General features: G+C 44.2%; 1 protein-coding gene across 1 annotated transcript; it reads left to right on the plus strand.

Moving 5' to 3' along the window:
* Nucleotides 1–13,742: 13,742 nt before the first annotated feature.
* TMT1B (thiol methyltransferase 1B) lies at nucleotides 13,743–15,961 on the plus strand (the record flags this gene model as incomplete). Its single annotated transcript, XM_079715243.1, has 2 exons — nucleotides 13,743–14,240; nucleotides 15,725–15,961. The coding sequence occupies 2 exons, from the start codon at nucleotides 13,743–13,745 to the stop codon at nucleotides 15,959–15,961; spliced, it is 735 nt and encodes a 244-aa protein (XP_079571369.1).
* Between the last annotated feature and the right edge of the window lie 47 nt (nucleotides 15,962–16,008).

Below are 16,008 nucleotides of genomic sequence, written 5' to 3' on the forward strand. Positions count from 1 at the left end.
TCTGAGAGGTAGGCACAACATATTTTCCCCTTGGAACAAAGGAAGAAACTAAGGCTCAGATAAATGACAGGCTACGTAGCTTGGTAGAATGGGAACTAAGTGCAGAATTTCTGACTCACAGTTCAGTGCTTTTTATATAGCATATCATTGTTTATAGAGTGTTACTTCTTTAATATTGTCATGTCTTTTGGATATGTACCTTCATCTTCTTATGCAAGTTGTAAAAAATCCAATAAATGATATTATTTCAAGATGAGGACAACAACAACAGAAAAAAAGGAGAGCTCAGTACTTCTTAACAAATATCAGGGGCTTCCCTGGTGGCACAGTGGTTGAGAGTCTGCCTGCTGATTCAGGGGACACGGGTTCATGCCCCGGTCCGGGAGGATCCCACATGCCGCAGAGCTGCTGGGCCCGTGAGCCATGGCCGCTGAGCCTGCGTGTCCAGAGCCCGTGCTCCACAACGGGAGAGGGCACAACAGTGAGAAACCCGCGTACCGCAAAAAAAAAAACACACACACACACACACACAGTTCACAGTAACAACGGCCCTAATCTCCACCAAGGGAAGAGAAGTTATTCCCTCACAGAATGCTCCAGCCCACAGAATCTGGAGTCTGTCGCTGCATATTTTGCACTAATCACATGCAGCACTGCTTTGCGTTTCACTTAACAGTTTCTTATAGGTGTGCTTTGTTTACTACTCATGCATTGGTTCCTTTACAGCACTCATCCATTCTGCAAACCTTATTGATCTTTACTGTGTTGGTGCTATAGTGGAAGTTATCAGCCCGTCCCCGTGCTCTACAGGCTCAACAGGGAGACAGATCTGTAAACCAGTATCTTCGGCACGGTGTGACGAGCACAATAATAGTATCTGTAAATAATGTGAGGGAAAAGAGGCCTAGAGCCCCATCAGGTCAGGGACTCATCAGGAATGCCATTCTGGGAAACGAAGAGCCTGAAGTGAATCTAATAAAGAGAGGAGTGAGCCGAGCTAGGTGCAGGGGACCTGCCAGGCAGAGCACAAAACAGCCAGGGAGGAGGGGGAACTTCATATGCACACGCTCCAGCTTGTGGGACCACAGCTGGCAAGGGATGAAGCCTCAGAAAAGAAGCTGGGGTTTCCTTCCATCAGGGGTCAATCACAGAGGGCCTCGCCTACCACATCAAGGGGCTTGGACTTTTTCCTGCAGACAATGAGGAAACAAGTCAGATTTTTAAATAAGCATGTGACATGGTCATGTTTGTGTTTTTGGTAAAGCATATTTGGTGACCGTGTGGAGAATGGATTTGAAGGTACCAAACTAAAAACAGGGTGTACCCATTAGGAAGCTGTTTTCATGGTCTGGAAACCAATGAGTTGTGCCTGAACTAAAGCACTGGTGGTTCAGATAAGAAAGAGGAGACAGATTCAAGATATGTTTGGAAGGTATTTGGAGCTACATGGCAAGATTTAGTGATTTATTGAATGGGGATGGAGACAGAGAACAGGAGGCTGAAGAACAGCTCCCAGTGCTTAGCTTGGGTCAATTTTGATGTAGCCAACCATATCAGAGAGGACAAGAAGGCTTGCTTGTCTGGAGTTCAGGACCAGATCCAAGCTCTATGCTAATAGGTCTCAAATATTCATCTCCAGCCTAAAATGTTCTTCAGAGTTCTAGATTCACCATTTAACTGTTCCCTGAACGTATCACCTCAAAATCAGCATGCTAAAACCAAATTCACCATCTTTCAAAAGAAGAAATCTCCTTATTCTGGTAAATTTAATCTAGTGACCAGAATCAGAAGCATCAAAGTAATCTGCTAAGAATTATAAATGCTTAGCGGCTGCCAAGAGCTCTTGGGGAGTTAATGTTTAATGGGTACAGACTTTCAGTTAGGAAGATCGGAAAATTCTGGAGATGGATGACAGTGATAGTTGCACAATAATGGGAATGAGGGACTTCCCTGGGTCCAGCGGTTAAGACTCTGTGCTCCCAATGCAGGGGGTCCGGGTTCCATCCCTGGTCAGGAAACTAGATCCCACATCCCGCAACTAAGACCCAGCGCAGCCCAATGAATAAATAAATAAATATTTTTTAATAAATAAATAAATAGACCTAGAGACTGTCATACAGAGTGAAGTAAGTCCGAAAGAGAAAAACACATATCGTATATTAACTCATATATGTGGAATCTGAAAAAATCGGTATAGACGATCTTATTTGCAAAGCAGAAATAGAGACACAGATGTAGAGAACAAACGTATGGATACCAAGGGGGAAAGGGGAGGGTGGGATGAATTGGGAGATTGGGATACATACATACATACACTATTGATACTATGTATAAAATAGATAACTAATGAGAACCTACTGTATAGCACAGGGAACTCTACTCAGTGCTCTGTGGTGACCTAAATGAGAAGGAAATCCAAAACAGAGGGGATATATGTATACGTATAGGTGATTCACTTTGCTGTACAGTAGAAACTAACACAATATTGTAAAGCAACTATACTCCAATAAAATAAATAAATAAATAAATAAATAAATTTAAAATTTTTTAATTAAAAATTTAAAAATTAAATTTAAAATAAATAAATAAATAAATAGATAAATAATGGGATGAACTTAATGCCACTGAACTATACACTTAAAAATGGTGTAGGGGGCTTCCCTGGTGGCGCAGTGGTTGAGAGTCCGCCTGCCGATGCAGGGGACGCAGGTTCGTGCCCCGGTCCGGGAGGATCCCACATGCCGCGGAGTGGCTGGGCCCGTGAGCCATGGCCGCTGGGCCTGCGCGTCCGGAGCCTGTGCTCCGCGGTGGGAGAGGCCACAACAGTGAGAGGCCCGCGTACCACAAAAAAAAAAAAAAAAAAAAAAAATGGTGTAGGGCTTCCCTGGTGGTGCAGTGCTTGAGAGTCCGTCTGCCAGTGCAGGGAGCACCGGTTCGAGCCCTGGTCCGGGAAGATCCCACATGCCGCGGAGCAACTAAGCCCCTGCGCCACAACTACTGAGCCTGTGCTCAAGAGTCCATGAACCACAGCTGCTGAGCCTGTGTGCCACGACAGCTGGGGCCCACACACCTGGAGCCTGTGCTCTGCAACAGGAGAGGCTGCTGCTATGAGAGGCCCTCGCACCTCGACGAGGAGTGACCCCCGCTCACTGCAGCTAGAGAGGGCCCGCGTGCCGTGCCAAGGACCCAGCACAGCCAAAAATAAATAAATAAATAAATAAAATAATTTTTTTAATGGTTTAAACGGTTACTTTTGTGTTATGCATATTTTACCAAAACTTTTCTAATGAAAAAAAGGGATTATTCGTGCTACCTTCTTATAAATCTCCTGTATAAATCTCCTCCTCTCTGTCCCCACCTCCGTTGTTCCAAATGTCATTATCCCTTTGACCATTGCAAATCCTTTCTCAACTGGTCTCCCAGCCTCCAGTCTTTTTTCCTTAAATCAATCATCAGAGAGATGTTTCCAACAAGCCAATCAAACCATATGAGTGCTTCCCATTACCTGTAGGATAAGATCCAAACCCCTTAGGTTGGCATAGAAGGCCCTCAGTGATATGGACCCTTTTCTCAATGATCTGGACCTTTTATTCATCCATCCAATAGATATGTGTTGAATGGTCCCTGAGACATGCACTGGAAATGACCCCGAGGGCATGGCAGTGAAGAGGAAAATATGCTGTCTGGCACTGTAGAGCTAACTCACTAGAGAAAACAGCAGTTTTTAAAATATAGACCAATTTTTTAAATTATAAACTGTGATGAATCTATTGGTCATGAGTTTTGTTTGTTGTTGTTGTTTTTGTTTTGGGCTCGGCATGTGGGATCTTAGTTCCCTGACCACCAAACCAGGGATGGAACCCGTGCCCCCTGTGCCCCCTGCAGTGGAAGCACAGAGTCCTAACCATTGGACCACCAGGGAATTCCCTACTGGTCGTTTATTTGACACACACGTTTTCAGTGTTTACTACTTGCCAGGTACCGTGCTAGGTACTGGACATGTGGTGATAAGGAAAAAAGACACAATCCTTGCTCTTATGGAATGTATTAACAGACACTAATTAGATAGCAACAGCAATAAACACTAATTACAAACTAAGCTAAGGACTATTGCTCTAGATGGGGGAAGGAAAGCAATGCTTGATCTAAGATCTCAAAGGTGAGTAAAAGGTAACTAGGCTGGAGGGAGGAGGGGACTGCTGAAGAGAAAGGAGCATAAGAGGCAAAGGAAATGACAAGCTCAAAGGCCCTGAAGCAAAAAGGAGTGAGCACAGGAGGAACTGTGTGAAGAAGGTGGTAAGGCTGAAGCCTGGGGGCAGGGAGACTAGAGAGGTAGGCAGAGGCCAGAGCAGGCAGGGCCTCTGGGCCACACTAAGGAGTTTGAATTTTATGTTAAAGATAATGGAAATTCACTGAAGGATTTTAAACAGAGGGTGGAAGTGGGGAGACCAGTTACGAGGCTGTTGCAGTGCAGCAGGCAGAGGAGGGCTGTGGCCTGCCTGGGGTTGTGCCAGTCGAGATGATGGAAGCACATGAGATTAAGATGAATCGAGAGGTAGAGCTGAAAGGATTTGGAGATGGCTTAGATGTGGGAACGAGGGGAAAAGAAAAGTCAGAAATGAGTCCAGCTTTTAAACATGTTTGATGAAGAACTTTTGGCTGGTGTTGTAACTGTGTATCATGACTGGTTGTTTCTTTCTCTTTTTTTTTTCTTTTTTTCTTTTTTCTTCTGCTGTACGCGGGCCTCTCACCGCCGTGGCCTCTCCCGTTGCGGAGCACAGGCTCCGGAGGCGCAGGCTCAGCGGCCATGGCTCACGGGCCCAGCTGCTCCGCGGCATGTGGGATCCTCCCGGACCGGGGCACGAACCCGCGTCCCCTGCATCGGCAGGCGGACTCTCAACCACTGCGCCACCAGGGAAGCCCTGGTTGTTTCTTTGTGTGTGTGTTTGTTTATAAAACGTTCTCTAAATATAATTACTAGTCTTTGTAAGCTATTTATTTAAAATAAATTTGAAAACCTTTAAAAAAACAAAAAAATGAGTCCGAGAATTACGTTACAGTTTTTCAGGTATGATAATATTGTAGTTATATTTTTGTGTTTTGTATCTTTTAAAGCTGTAGACTAAAATATTTAGAGATGAACTGAAAAGATTTGCTTCAAAACAATACTCGGGGTTGGGAGGGGAAAGTGGATGAAGACGTGGGCAGAGCAGGACTAACCAAGGGTCAACGTTTGTTAGGGCTGGGGACCGCACTGGTGGTCCAGGACCGTCCACCCTCCCATTGCAGGGGGCCCAGGTTCGATCCCGCACACTGCAACTAAGACCCAGCGCAGCCAAATTAATTAATTAATTAATATTTTTAAAATGTAGGGAAAAATTCCGGAAGGTTTCAAAAAGAAAAAAAAAGTTGTTGAGGTGGACGACGTATACATGGGTGCATTGTACTATTCTGTTAACTTTTGTATATATTCAAAATTTTCCATTATACAAAGTTTTCAAAGAGAGAACGATAAGATGGAAGAAGGAGGAGGAAGAAGATGAGAGGGGGAGGGGAGAGTGAAAGGGAGAAGGAGAATAAATTGAGTCCTAGGTTTTAGCTTGAGCAGCTGATGGTGCCATTTACTGAGCTGGTGAAGAGAATGGGCAGAGAGTGGAACAAGAGATTTAAGGAGTATCGTTAAGTCCCATTTTGGACACTTTAAGTTGGACACATCCAGGAGGCATGCTGAGGAAGATGTCGTGTAGGCAACTAGATATGCAAATCTGAATGAAACTCAGAGGAAAAATCTGCACAAAAGAGATAAATATGTGAATAATTGGCATATACATGGTGTTTAAAACAATGAAAATGGATGGAATTACTTAATGAGAGAATGTAGACAAAGGGAGATCCAAGACCAAATCCAAAGAAACAAAATTTAGAGGGTTGAGTAACTGAGAAAGGAGTCTGAGAAGTAACACCCGGGGAATGGTATAGAAAAAGGAAGACTGTTGTTGGGACAGCCTAAAGGAGATAATATTTCAAGGAGGAATTAGTAGCCAACTGAAGCTGTTAAGGGGTCAAATAAGATAAGAACAGGGTCAGAAAGAGAAAAGTAAATACCGTATGCTAACACATATATATGGAATCTAAAAGAAAAAGAAAAAAAATGCTTCTGAAGAACCTAGGGGCAGGACAGGAATAAAGACGCAGATGTAGAGAATGGACTTGAGGACACGGGGAGGGGGAAGGGGAAGCTGGGACGAAGTGAGAGAGTGGCATGGACATATATAGACTACCAAATGTAAAGTAGATAACTAGTGGGAAGAAGCCACATAGCACAGGGAGATCAGCTCAGTGCTTTGTGTCTACCTAGAGGGGAGGGTGAGAGGGAGAGGCAAGAGGGAGGGCATATGGGGATATATGTATATGTATAGCTGATTCACTTTGTTATACACCACACCATTGTAAAGCAATTATACTCCAGTAAAGATGTTAAAAAAATAAAAGGATAACAACAGGGAATAGCCACTGGATCTGGCAATGTGAAGGTCATCGACAGCCTTGATAAGAACAGTTTTTATTAGAGCAATGGGTTGGAGGGGGTGGAAGAGCAAATGAAAGGTGAGGAAATTTAGATAACATGAGCAGGTGACTCAAGAAGCATGACTGTGAAGTCGATCTATAAAATGAGGTTAGCTAAAGGGAGATGTGGAGTCAAGAGAGAGCTGAGTTTTATTAACCTGACATATATTAGAGTACATTAGTATGTTGAAAGATCCAAGAAGGGGTAGAGATAAATGATTTAGGAGAAAAAGGAGATAAAACTAAGATTAGAATCCATAGCAGCATTGTTCATAATACCCAAAAAAGTGGAAACAACCCAAACGAACATCAACTAATGAATGCATAAACAAACTATAGAATATCATACAATGGAATGTTATTTGGACATAAAAAGGATGAAGCATTGATACATGCTACAACATGGGTGAACCTTGAAAACATTATGCTAAGTGAAAGAAGCCCATCACAGAATGCCACATATAGAATGATTCCATTTATATGAAATGTCCAGAATAGGTAAATCCATAGAGACAGAAGGCAGATTGGTGATAATGGGAAAGTTGGAAGAAACAGAGAGTGACTGCTAATAAGCACAGAGTTTCTTTTGGGGGTGATGAAAATATTCTAAAATTGACTGTTGTGATGGTTGCCCAACTCTAAATATACTAAAACCACTGAATTGCATAATTTAAATGTGCGAATTTTATGGTATGTGAATTGTGAATTATCTCAATAAAGTTGTTATGTTATATGAGTAATAAAAAAGGTTGGGCTATAATAGAGACCTAAATAGAGAGATTAACCCTGGACAGGAGTAACAACATAGCCTCCATTATAATAAAGCAGGAAGGATGGGAGAAGATTCAGATAATCTGTAAGTCTTGTGATAGAAAAGATAGAAGTTTACATCTGATAGTTTCTATCATAAAGGATGAGATAAATTCATCAATTAAGAGTAAGGGTAGAAAAGAGGTTATAATAGGTTTGAGGACAGAGGATTTGGTATGAAACATTCATCTCAATACTTATTTAACACAATTAAGTATTTTTATCTCAACCCCAAAGTCCACATCATTCTTTTTTTTTAATTTTTATTTATTTTTGGCTGCGTTGGGTCTTCGTTGTTGCGTGCAGGCTTTCTCTAGTTGCAGCGAGCGGGGGCTACTCTTCATTGCAGTGCGCAGGCTTCTCATTGCAGTGGCTTCTCTTGTTGTAGAGCACAGGCTCTAGGCACGTGGGCTTCAGCAGTTGTGGCACGCGGGCTCAGTAGTTGTAGCTCACGGGCTCTAGAGCACAGGCTCAGTAGTTGTGGCGCATGGGCTTAGGTGCTCCGCAGCATGTAGGATCTTCCCAGACCAGGGCTCGAACCCGTGTCCCCTGCATTGGCAGGCGGATTCTTAACCACTGCACCACCAGGGAAGTCCCCCACATCGTTCTTAATGGGTACCTTAGCCAAGGTCCAGTCAGGCAGTTTCACTCTAGCAGTTTCAAACAGAAGCAGTGTAAGGTAGAGAACTGGTTTAAAGGGAGAAGTTAGGAAGGTTGGATGAGCGGCAGGAAGAAAGGGTGATACCCAGAGATCATAAGCTGAGAGCACCCTTGGGCTGGATCCCACAAACCCCTGCTGCTAGTCTGCTGTGGACATTATCACAACATGTTCCCCATTTGCCAAAGAGGGCAGAGCTGGAATTGCTGAAAAAGTACAGCCTTTGGCTCAGGCTGACAGAGCCTTGAATCACCCATCTCCACTGCTGCTACACAACCACCTTTGCCCACAACAGCCATCCTGTCCAGCTAAAAGCAGGAAGATGCCCTCTTCCTACCACAGTCTGACCTCCCTCGAATGCTTACTATTGGCAGAACCCACAAGCACGGGAGCCAGGTAATTGTAGTCTGCAGACTCTTCATCCCAGCAAAATAGAGCATAGTATAATAGGGTGGGTGAAAGCCTGAGAGAAAATAGATATAACCTGTGGGAAAGCATTAGATGTATTCCCATTAATTTCAAGAACAAGGAAAGGAATTTAGTGTACATACTACTATTTAACATTGTATTGAAGGCATTAGTGAAATCAAGTAAGCAAGAGAAAGAAATAAAAGGTATAAAAATTGGGAAGGATGGAAAGAAAGAAGTAAAATTATCATTATTTACACAGATCTTTTTATACGCAATAAGTCCAAATAATTAAATAGAAACAATTATTATAAACAATGAGAGAATTTAGTAAGATGACTAGGTGGAAAATGAACAAACATAGATCAAAAAAGATGATATATACATGCAAATGGCAACCAATTAGAAGATACAATGAAGAACAGACTCCCTCTTATATTAACCAAAAAAGTAAAATAACTAGACAATAGAAATGTTCAATATCTTTGAAATACTGCTGAGGGGACAAAAGAAGATGTGAATAATTGAGAAGACATAGTATACTCTTGGATAAAAAGATATGTCAGTTCTCTCTAAAATATATTTAATACAATCCTAATAAAATGCCCACAGCAAACATCATACTCAATAGTAAAAGACTGAAATCTCCTTGAAGATAAGGAACAAAAAAAGGATGACTGCTTTCACCACTTCTGTTCAACATAGCATTAGAAGTTCTAGCCAGAGCAATTAGGCAAGAAATATTAATTTAAAAGTATCCACACTGGGGCTTCCCTGGTGGCTCAGTGGTTGAGAATCTGCCTGCTAATGCAGGAGACATGGGTTCGAGCCCTGGTCTGGGAAGATCCCACATGCCACGGAGCAACTGGGCCCATGAGCCACAACTACTGAGCCTGTGCGTCTGGAGCCTGTGCTCCGCAACAAGAGAGGCCGCGATAGTGAGAGACCTGCGCGCCGTGATGAAGAGTGGCCCCCACTTGCCACAACTAGAGAAAGCCCTTGCACGGAAACGAAGACCCAACACAGCCAAAAATAAATAAAATTAAAATATATAAATAAGAAGACCCCAAGATCACTATTAAAAAAAAAAGTATCCACATTGGTGGGACTTCCCTGGTGGCACAGTGGTTAAGAATCCGCCTGCCAATTCAGGGGACAAGGGTTCGAGCCCTGGTCTGGGAAAATCCCACATGCCATGGAGCAACTAAGCCCGTGTGCCACAACTACTGAGCCTGTCCTCTAGAGCCCGTGAGCCACAGCTACTGAGCCTGTGTGCCCCAACTACTGAAGCCCACGTGCCTAGAGACTGTGCTCCACAACAAGAGAAGCCACCGCAATGAGAAGTCCACACACTGCAACGAAAAGTAGCCGCTGCTCACCACAACTACAGAAAGCCCGTGTGCAGCAACGAAGACCCAATGCAACCAAAAATCAATCAATAAATAAAATTGATTCTTAAAAAAAAAAATCCACATTGGAAAGGAAGAAGTAAAACTATCTTTGTTTACAGATGATATGATCTTACATGTAGAAAACCCTAAAGATTCCACACACAAAAAAAAGCTGTTAAAACTAATAAATAAATTCAACAAAGTGGAAGGCTATAAAGCCAACACACAAAAGTCAGTTACATTTTTATACATGAACAATGAACAATCTGAAAATTCCATTTACAATAGTTTCAAAAAGAATAAAATACTTAAGAATTAACTTAACCAAGGAGGTGAAAGACTTGTGCAATGAAACTGCAAAACATTGCCAAATTAAACTAAAAAAGGTATAAATAAATGGAAATACATCCCCTATTCATGGATTGGAAAACTTAATATTGTTAAAATGTCAGTACTGGAATTCCCTGGTGGTCCAGTGGTTAGGACTCCGTGCTCTCACTGCCGAGGACCCAGGTTCAATCCCTGGTGGGGGAACTAAGATCCCACAAGCCGTGTGGAAAAAAAAAAAAAGTCAATACTACCCAAAGCAATCTATAGATTCAGTGCAATCTCTATCAAAATCCCAAAGATATTTTTTGCAGAAATTGAAAATTTCATCCTAAAATTCATATGGGATCTCAAGAGACCCTAAATAGCAAAAACAATCTTAAAAAAGAAAAAAGAACAAAAGTGGAAGAATCACACTTCCTGATTTCAAAACCTACTACAAAGCTACAGTAATCAAAACAGTATGGGGACTACCCTGGTGGCACAGTGGTTAAGACTCCATGCTCCCAATGCAGGGGGGCCTGGGTCTGATCCCTGGTCAGGGAACTAGATCCTACACATGCATGCCCCAACTAAGAGTTTGCATGCCACAACTAAGGAGCCAGTGATCCACAACTAAGGAGCCCATGAGCCACAACTAAGGAGCACACCTGCTACAACTAAGACCTGGCGCAACCAAATAAATAAATAAATCTACATTAAAAAATAAACAGTATGGTATTAGATAGGGAATTCCCTGGTGGTCCAGTGGTTAAGACTCTGCATTTCCACTGCAAGAGCCATGGGTTCAATCCCTGGTCGGGGAACTAAGATCCTGCATGCCATGTGGCCCAAAACAAAAAACAGTATGGTATTGGAGTAAAGACAGACATATAGAGCAATAGAATAGAATAGAGTCCAAAAATAAACCCTCAATTACATGGTCAAATGATTTTTGACAAGGGTGCCAAGACCATTCAATGGGGGAAATGGAAGTCTTTTCAACAAATGGTTCTGGGGAAATTGGATATCCACATGCAAAAGAATGAAGTTAAGCCCTTATCGAACACTACACACACACACACACACACACACACACACACACGCACAAATTAACTCAAAATGGATTAAGGACCCAAATGTAAAACCTAAATCAAAAAACCTCTTAGAAGAAAACAGGGAAAAACTTCACAGCATTGAATTTGGCAATGATTTCTTGGGTAAGACAGCAAAGGCACAGATAACAAAGAAAAAATAGAAAAATTGGACTTTGTGAAATTTTTTTAATTTTGAACATCAAAAGACACTATCCCCAAAGTAAAAAGGCAACCCACAGAATGGGGGAAAACATTTGCAAATCATATATGATACCAGATTATTACCCAGAATAGAAAACTCCTAAAACTCAACAACAACAAAAACAAACAACCCAATTCAAAAATAGGCAAAAGACCTGAATAGACATTTCTCCAGAGAAGATATATGAATGGCCAATAAGCACATGAAAAGATGCTCAACATCACTAATCACTAGGGAAATGCAAATCAAAACTACAATGAGATAGTACCTCAAACCCATTAAGACAGCTATCATCAAAAAAAAAAAAAAAAACCCAGCAAACAGTTGTTGGCAAAGATGTGCAGTAAACAGAACACTGTTGGTGGGAATATAAAATGGTACAGCCGCTGTGGAAAACAGCATGGTGGTTCCTCAAAAAATCAAAGATAGAATATCATATGATTAGCAATTCCGCTTCTGGGTATATACCCTTTAAAAGAATTGAAAGCAGGCAGGGTCCCAAAGGGATATTTGTACACCCGTTTTTTTTGTCTTTTGGCTGCACCATATGTGGGATCTTAGTTCCCTGACCAGGGATCAAACCCCCGACCCCTGCATTGAAAGCACAGAGTCTTAACCACTGGACCACCAGGTAAGTCCCCTATAGCAGCATTATTGACAGTAGCTAAAACATGGAAGAAACCCAAGTGTCCATTGATAGATGAATGAATAAGCAAATGTGGTGTATACATATAACAAAATATTATTCAGCCTTAAAAAGGAAGAAATTCTTCAATATGGTACAACATGGATAAGCTTGAGGACGACATTAAGCTAAGTGAAATAAGCTAGTCACGGAAGACTTCACTTACATGAGGTACTTAGAGCAGTCACATAGAATCACAAAGACAGAAAGTATAATTGTGGTTGCCAGGGGCTTGTTGGGGGAGGAGAGAATGGAAAGTTACTGTTTAATGGATACAGAGTTTCAATTTTACAAGATAAAAAAATTATGGGGGTGGATGGCAGTTATGGGTCCACAACAGTGTTAATATATTTAATACCACTGAATTGTACACTTAAAATGGTGAAGATGGTAAGTTTTGTTATGTGTATTTTACTACAACCAAAAAAAAAAAAGAAAGAAAGAAAAAAATTAAATGATACCGCCAAAACAAAAGAATAATTACACATTTTAAATAAATGAATAAATAACCATTCCACATGCAGGTATTTACACACAGGAAATACAAGCATATATCCACACAAAGACATGGACATAAAAGTTCATAGCAGTTCTATTTGTAATAGACAAAAACTGGACACAATCCAAATGTCCGTCAACAGCTGGATGGATAATTTATGGTAACTCCATAAAATGGAATACCACTCAACAATAAAATGAATGTTGATTTTCTTTTCTCTAAACAAAACTTCCTTCGGCCACTATGCATGGGCACTCTACAAGAGGGAAAGTCCAATAGCCTCAAGTCTCACGAGGAGCATTTTCCAGGGCCATTGGTGGCCTCTGGGGGAGGACGACTTTAAACAAAGTCCCTGCTTGGGGCGGGTGCTCTGTCCAAGTCCACTGCCTCTGTCCTGCCGGTCAAACCCACTGTGCCCCGGCCAGCGCGGGGCTGAGGGATAAGGTCTGGGACAATTCCTGAGTCAGGCAGGGATGAACTATTTCAGGAAATTGTCTCCCACACGGCGCTGCTGGAGCCAGGGCAGCCCCTGTGCTGCTGCCTAGCAGAGAAGTTTTGTGACCGCACCCCTGGGGTTGACACATTCTTCTCTGTGTTTGGCTTCTATCTGGGGCAGAGGCATGTTACAGTTTACAAAGCCCTGGGGGTGTTCCAGGGACACCCAACCAGAATTTCCAGCTTGCATAAACTGAGCAGAACCTGAGCCCGGAATGAGGCCGGGACGTGCCACAGGAGTCCTCTCTGCCCGGGCATTTGGCCCCCATGAAGCTGTGATCTGAGATGTAGCTCCCCTCCCACTTCCCGCGTCCCTCTGAGATGATCAGCACACACCAGCCTCTTTAAAACTGGGCACAGCACCCCAGAACTCAGGACACACTGGCACCACCTGTTTCTTCGCCCCCACGTAATAAAATTGGTTGAAGAGCCTACGGGACTTTGGGACTGGTGCCCTCTGGAGAGATTTCATACATCAACTCCACCCCGGCAAAGAGGAAACTGCCAAGTAGGAGACAGGGAACAAAGTCCTATCACTGGGCGAAAGGAGACTCGAGTCTGCAGCGGCGGAGCAGAGAGACAGGCCAGTCACCCAAGGGAAGCTCCACTCAGAGCCAGGCTACCATGGACACCCTGGTCCGATTCCTGCAGCTGCTGGTGCTGCTCCTGACCCTGCCCCTGCACCTCATGGCTCTGCTGGGTTTCTGGGAGCCCCTGTGCAAGACCTATTTCCCCTACCTGATGGCCATGCTGACAGTCAAGTGCAACCGCAAGATGGACAGCAAGAAACAGGAGCTCTTCAGCCAGATAAAGGGGCTGGCAGGAGCCTCGGGGAGGGTGGCCCTGCTGGAGCTGGGCTGTGGCACTGGTGCCAACTTCCAGTTCTACCCATCTGGCTGCAGGATCACCTGCCTGGACCCAAACCCTCACTTTGAGAAGTTCCTGACAAAGAGTATGGCCAAAAATAGGCATCTTGAATATGAACGGTTTGTGGTGGCTTTCGGAGAGGACATGAGACAGCTGGCCAGTGGCTCCATGGACGTGGTGGTCAGCACCTTGGTGCTGTGCTCGGTGCAGAGCCCAAAGAGGGTCCTGCAGGAAGTTCAGAGAGTACTGAGGCCGGTGAGCAGAATGGGAAGTGTATGGGCACGGGGCAACAAACGTAGCATCAGCCACCCCGGTGTCCAGGGCACCCAGGATGGGGAATCTCAGGCACTAGTGCATTAGACACCCACCCACCCCCACCTGCTGGTGAACAGGAGATATGACCAGGGCCTGGATGGGGCAGAATAGGGTGCTGTGAAAGCACACAGGTGATCCACCTAACAAAGGGGGAAAGAGGGGTGAAGGACACCTAGGGATGTGGTGTTTAAATTGAGATCTGCCCTCAGATCTCAATTAAGCAGGGGGTGGAGGGAGTGGCGGAAACAAAAGGGTGTTCTAAGTAGAGGTATTAGGGGTAGTGGAATCCATAAAGTTTGGAACTGGGTGTGGACAGAAAGGAGTTTAGGATGATTTCCAGGTTTCTGGCATGAGCGACTGGTGGAGGGAGGGAGGGAGGGTAGAGAGAAGTGCCATTTGCAAGATAGGAGAAACCTGTTTTGGACTTGTTAGGTCTGTGGTGCCATGGAGACAGCCAGGCAGAAAACCCAGAGGCACTTGGAAGTCCAGATCTGGAGGTCAGAAAAAGATGTAGCCTGGAGCTTTAGATTTGGAAGTCACCAGCTTGTAGCTGGTAAATTCCAAGCACATTGGAATTTGAGACCGAAACAGGAAAGGCCGTAGAATATCTGGCTTGTATCACCTGTTGGACATTTCCTTTTGGATTCATGCTTTCTGGAAGGTTTAAATTCATTAACGTTAACAGTTAATTATAATTTTTGGTTGGTTTTTTTGTTTTGGGTGCATGAGATCACCTAGGGAGGGTACAGTGAGGAGGGAAGAGCTGGAGGAACCCCAGCTTACTCAGGAGCCCTTTCCCTGGGATGCTGGCTGAGATGTCCGGGATGCAGGCGTCTTGGTCTCGGGAGAGGGCTCAGCCGAGCATCTCTGTATCCAGTGAGATCTCTGCTCCTGGTTCTCCACCTCCCCATCTGTCTGCCCTCGGCTACGCTGTCCTTCAGGTCATTGTTTAAAAATCTCTCACCGAGGGCTTCCCTGGTGGCGCAGTGGTTGAGAGTCCGCCTGCCAATGCAGGGGACGCGGGTTCGTGCCCCGGTCCGGGAAGATCCCACATGCCGCGGAGCAGCTGGTCCCGTGAGCCATGGCCACTGAGCCTGCCCGTCCGGAGCCTGTGCTCCGCAACGGGAGAGGCCACAGCAGTGAGAGGCCCGCATACCGCAAAAAAAAAAATAATAATAATAATATTCTCTCACCGGTCATGGCCCCTAGGTCACAGGAGGCTCTTCACACTCACTTTGAGTTGGGAGGTAAGAGCCGGGGGATGCAGAGAAAGTCACAGAGCAGGATGATCTCCCTAAACTCGCAGGCCAGCACCTCCCACTCCACCAAGAGGTTTTGACCAGGCTTGGGCAGCGGGATGGAGGTGAGAGTAGAGGAAGGTTGCGGAATGGAGCAGGTAAGTGACGCTCTCTCTTCTCTCCCAGGGAGGAATGTTTTTTTTCTGGGAGCATGTGGCTGAGCCGCGTGGAAGCTGGGCCTTCCTGTGGCAGGAGGTTTTAGAGCCCACCTGGAAACACATTGGGGATGGCTGCTGCCTCACCAGAGAGACCTGGAAAGATCTGGAGAATGCCCAGTTCTCTGAACTCCAAATGGAACGACAACCCCCTCCCATCAAGTGGTTACCTGTTGGGCCCCATATCATGGGAAAGGCGGTGAAATAAGCCCCTCCTTCTCCCACCTCTGCGGGGGAACCTCTAACTTCAACCCT

The sequence above is a fragment of the Hyperoodon ampullatus genome, assembly GCF_949752795.1.
Source record: "Hyperoodon ampullatus genome assembly, chromosome: 11".
Taxonomy (NCBI): Eukaryota; Metazoa; Chordata; class Mammalia; order Artiodactyla; family Ziphiidae; genus Hyperoodon; species Hyperoodon ampullatus.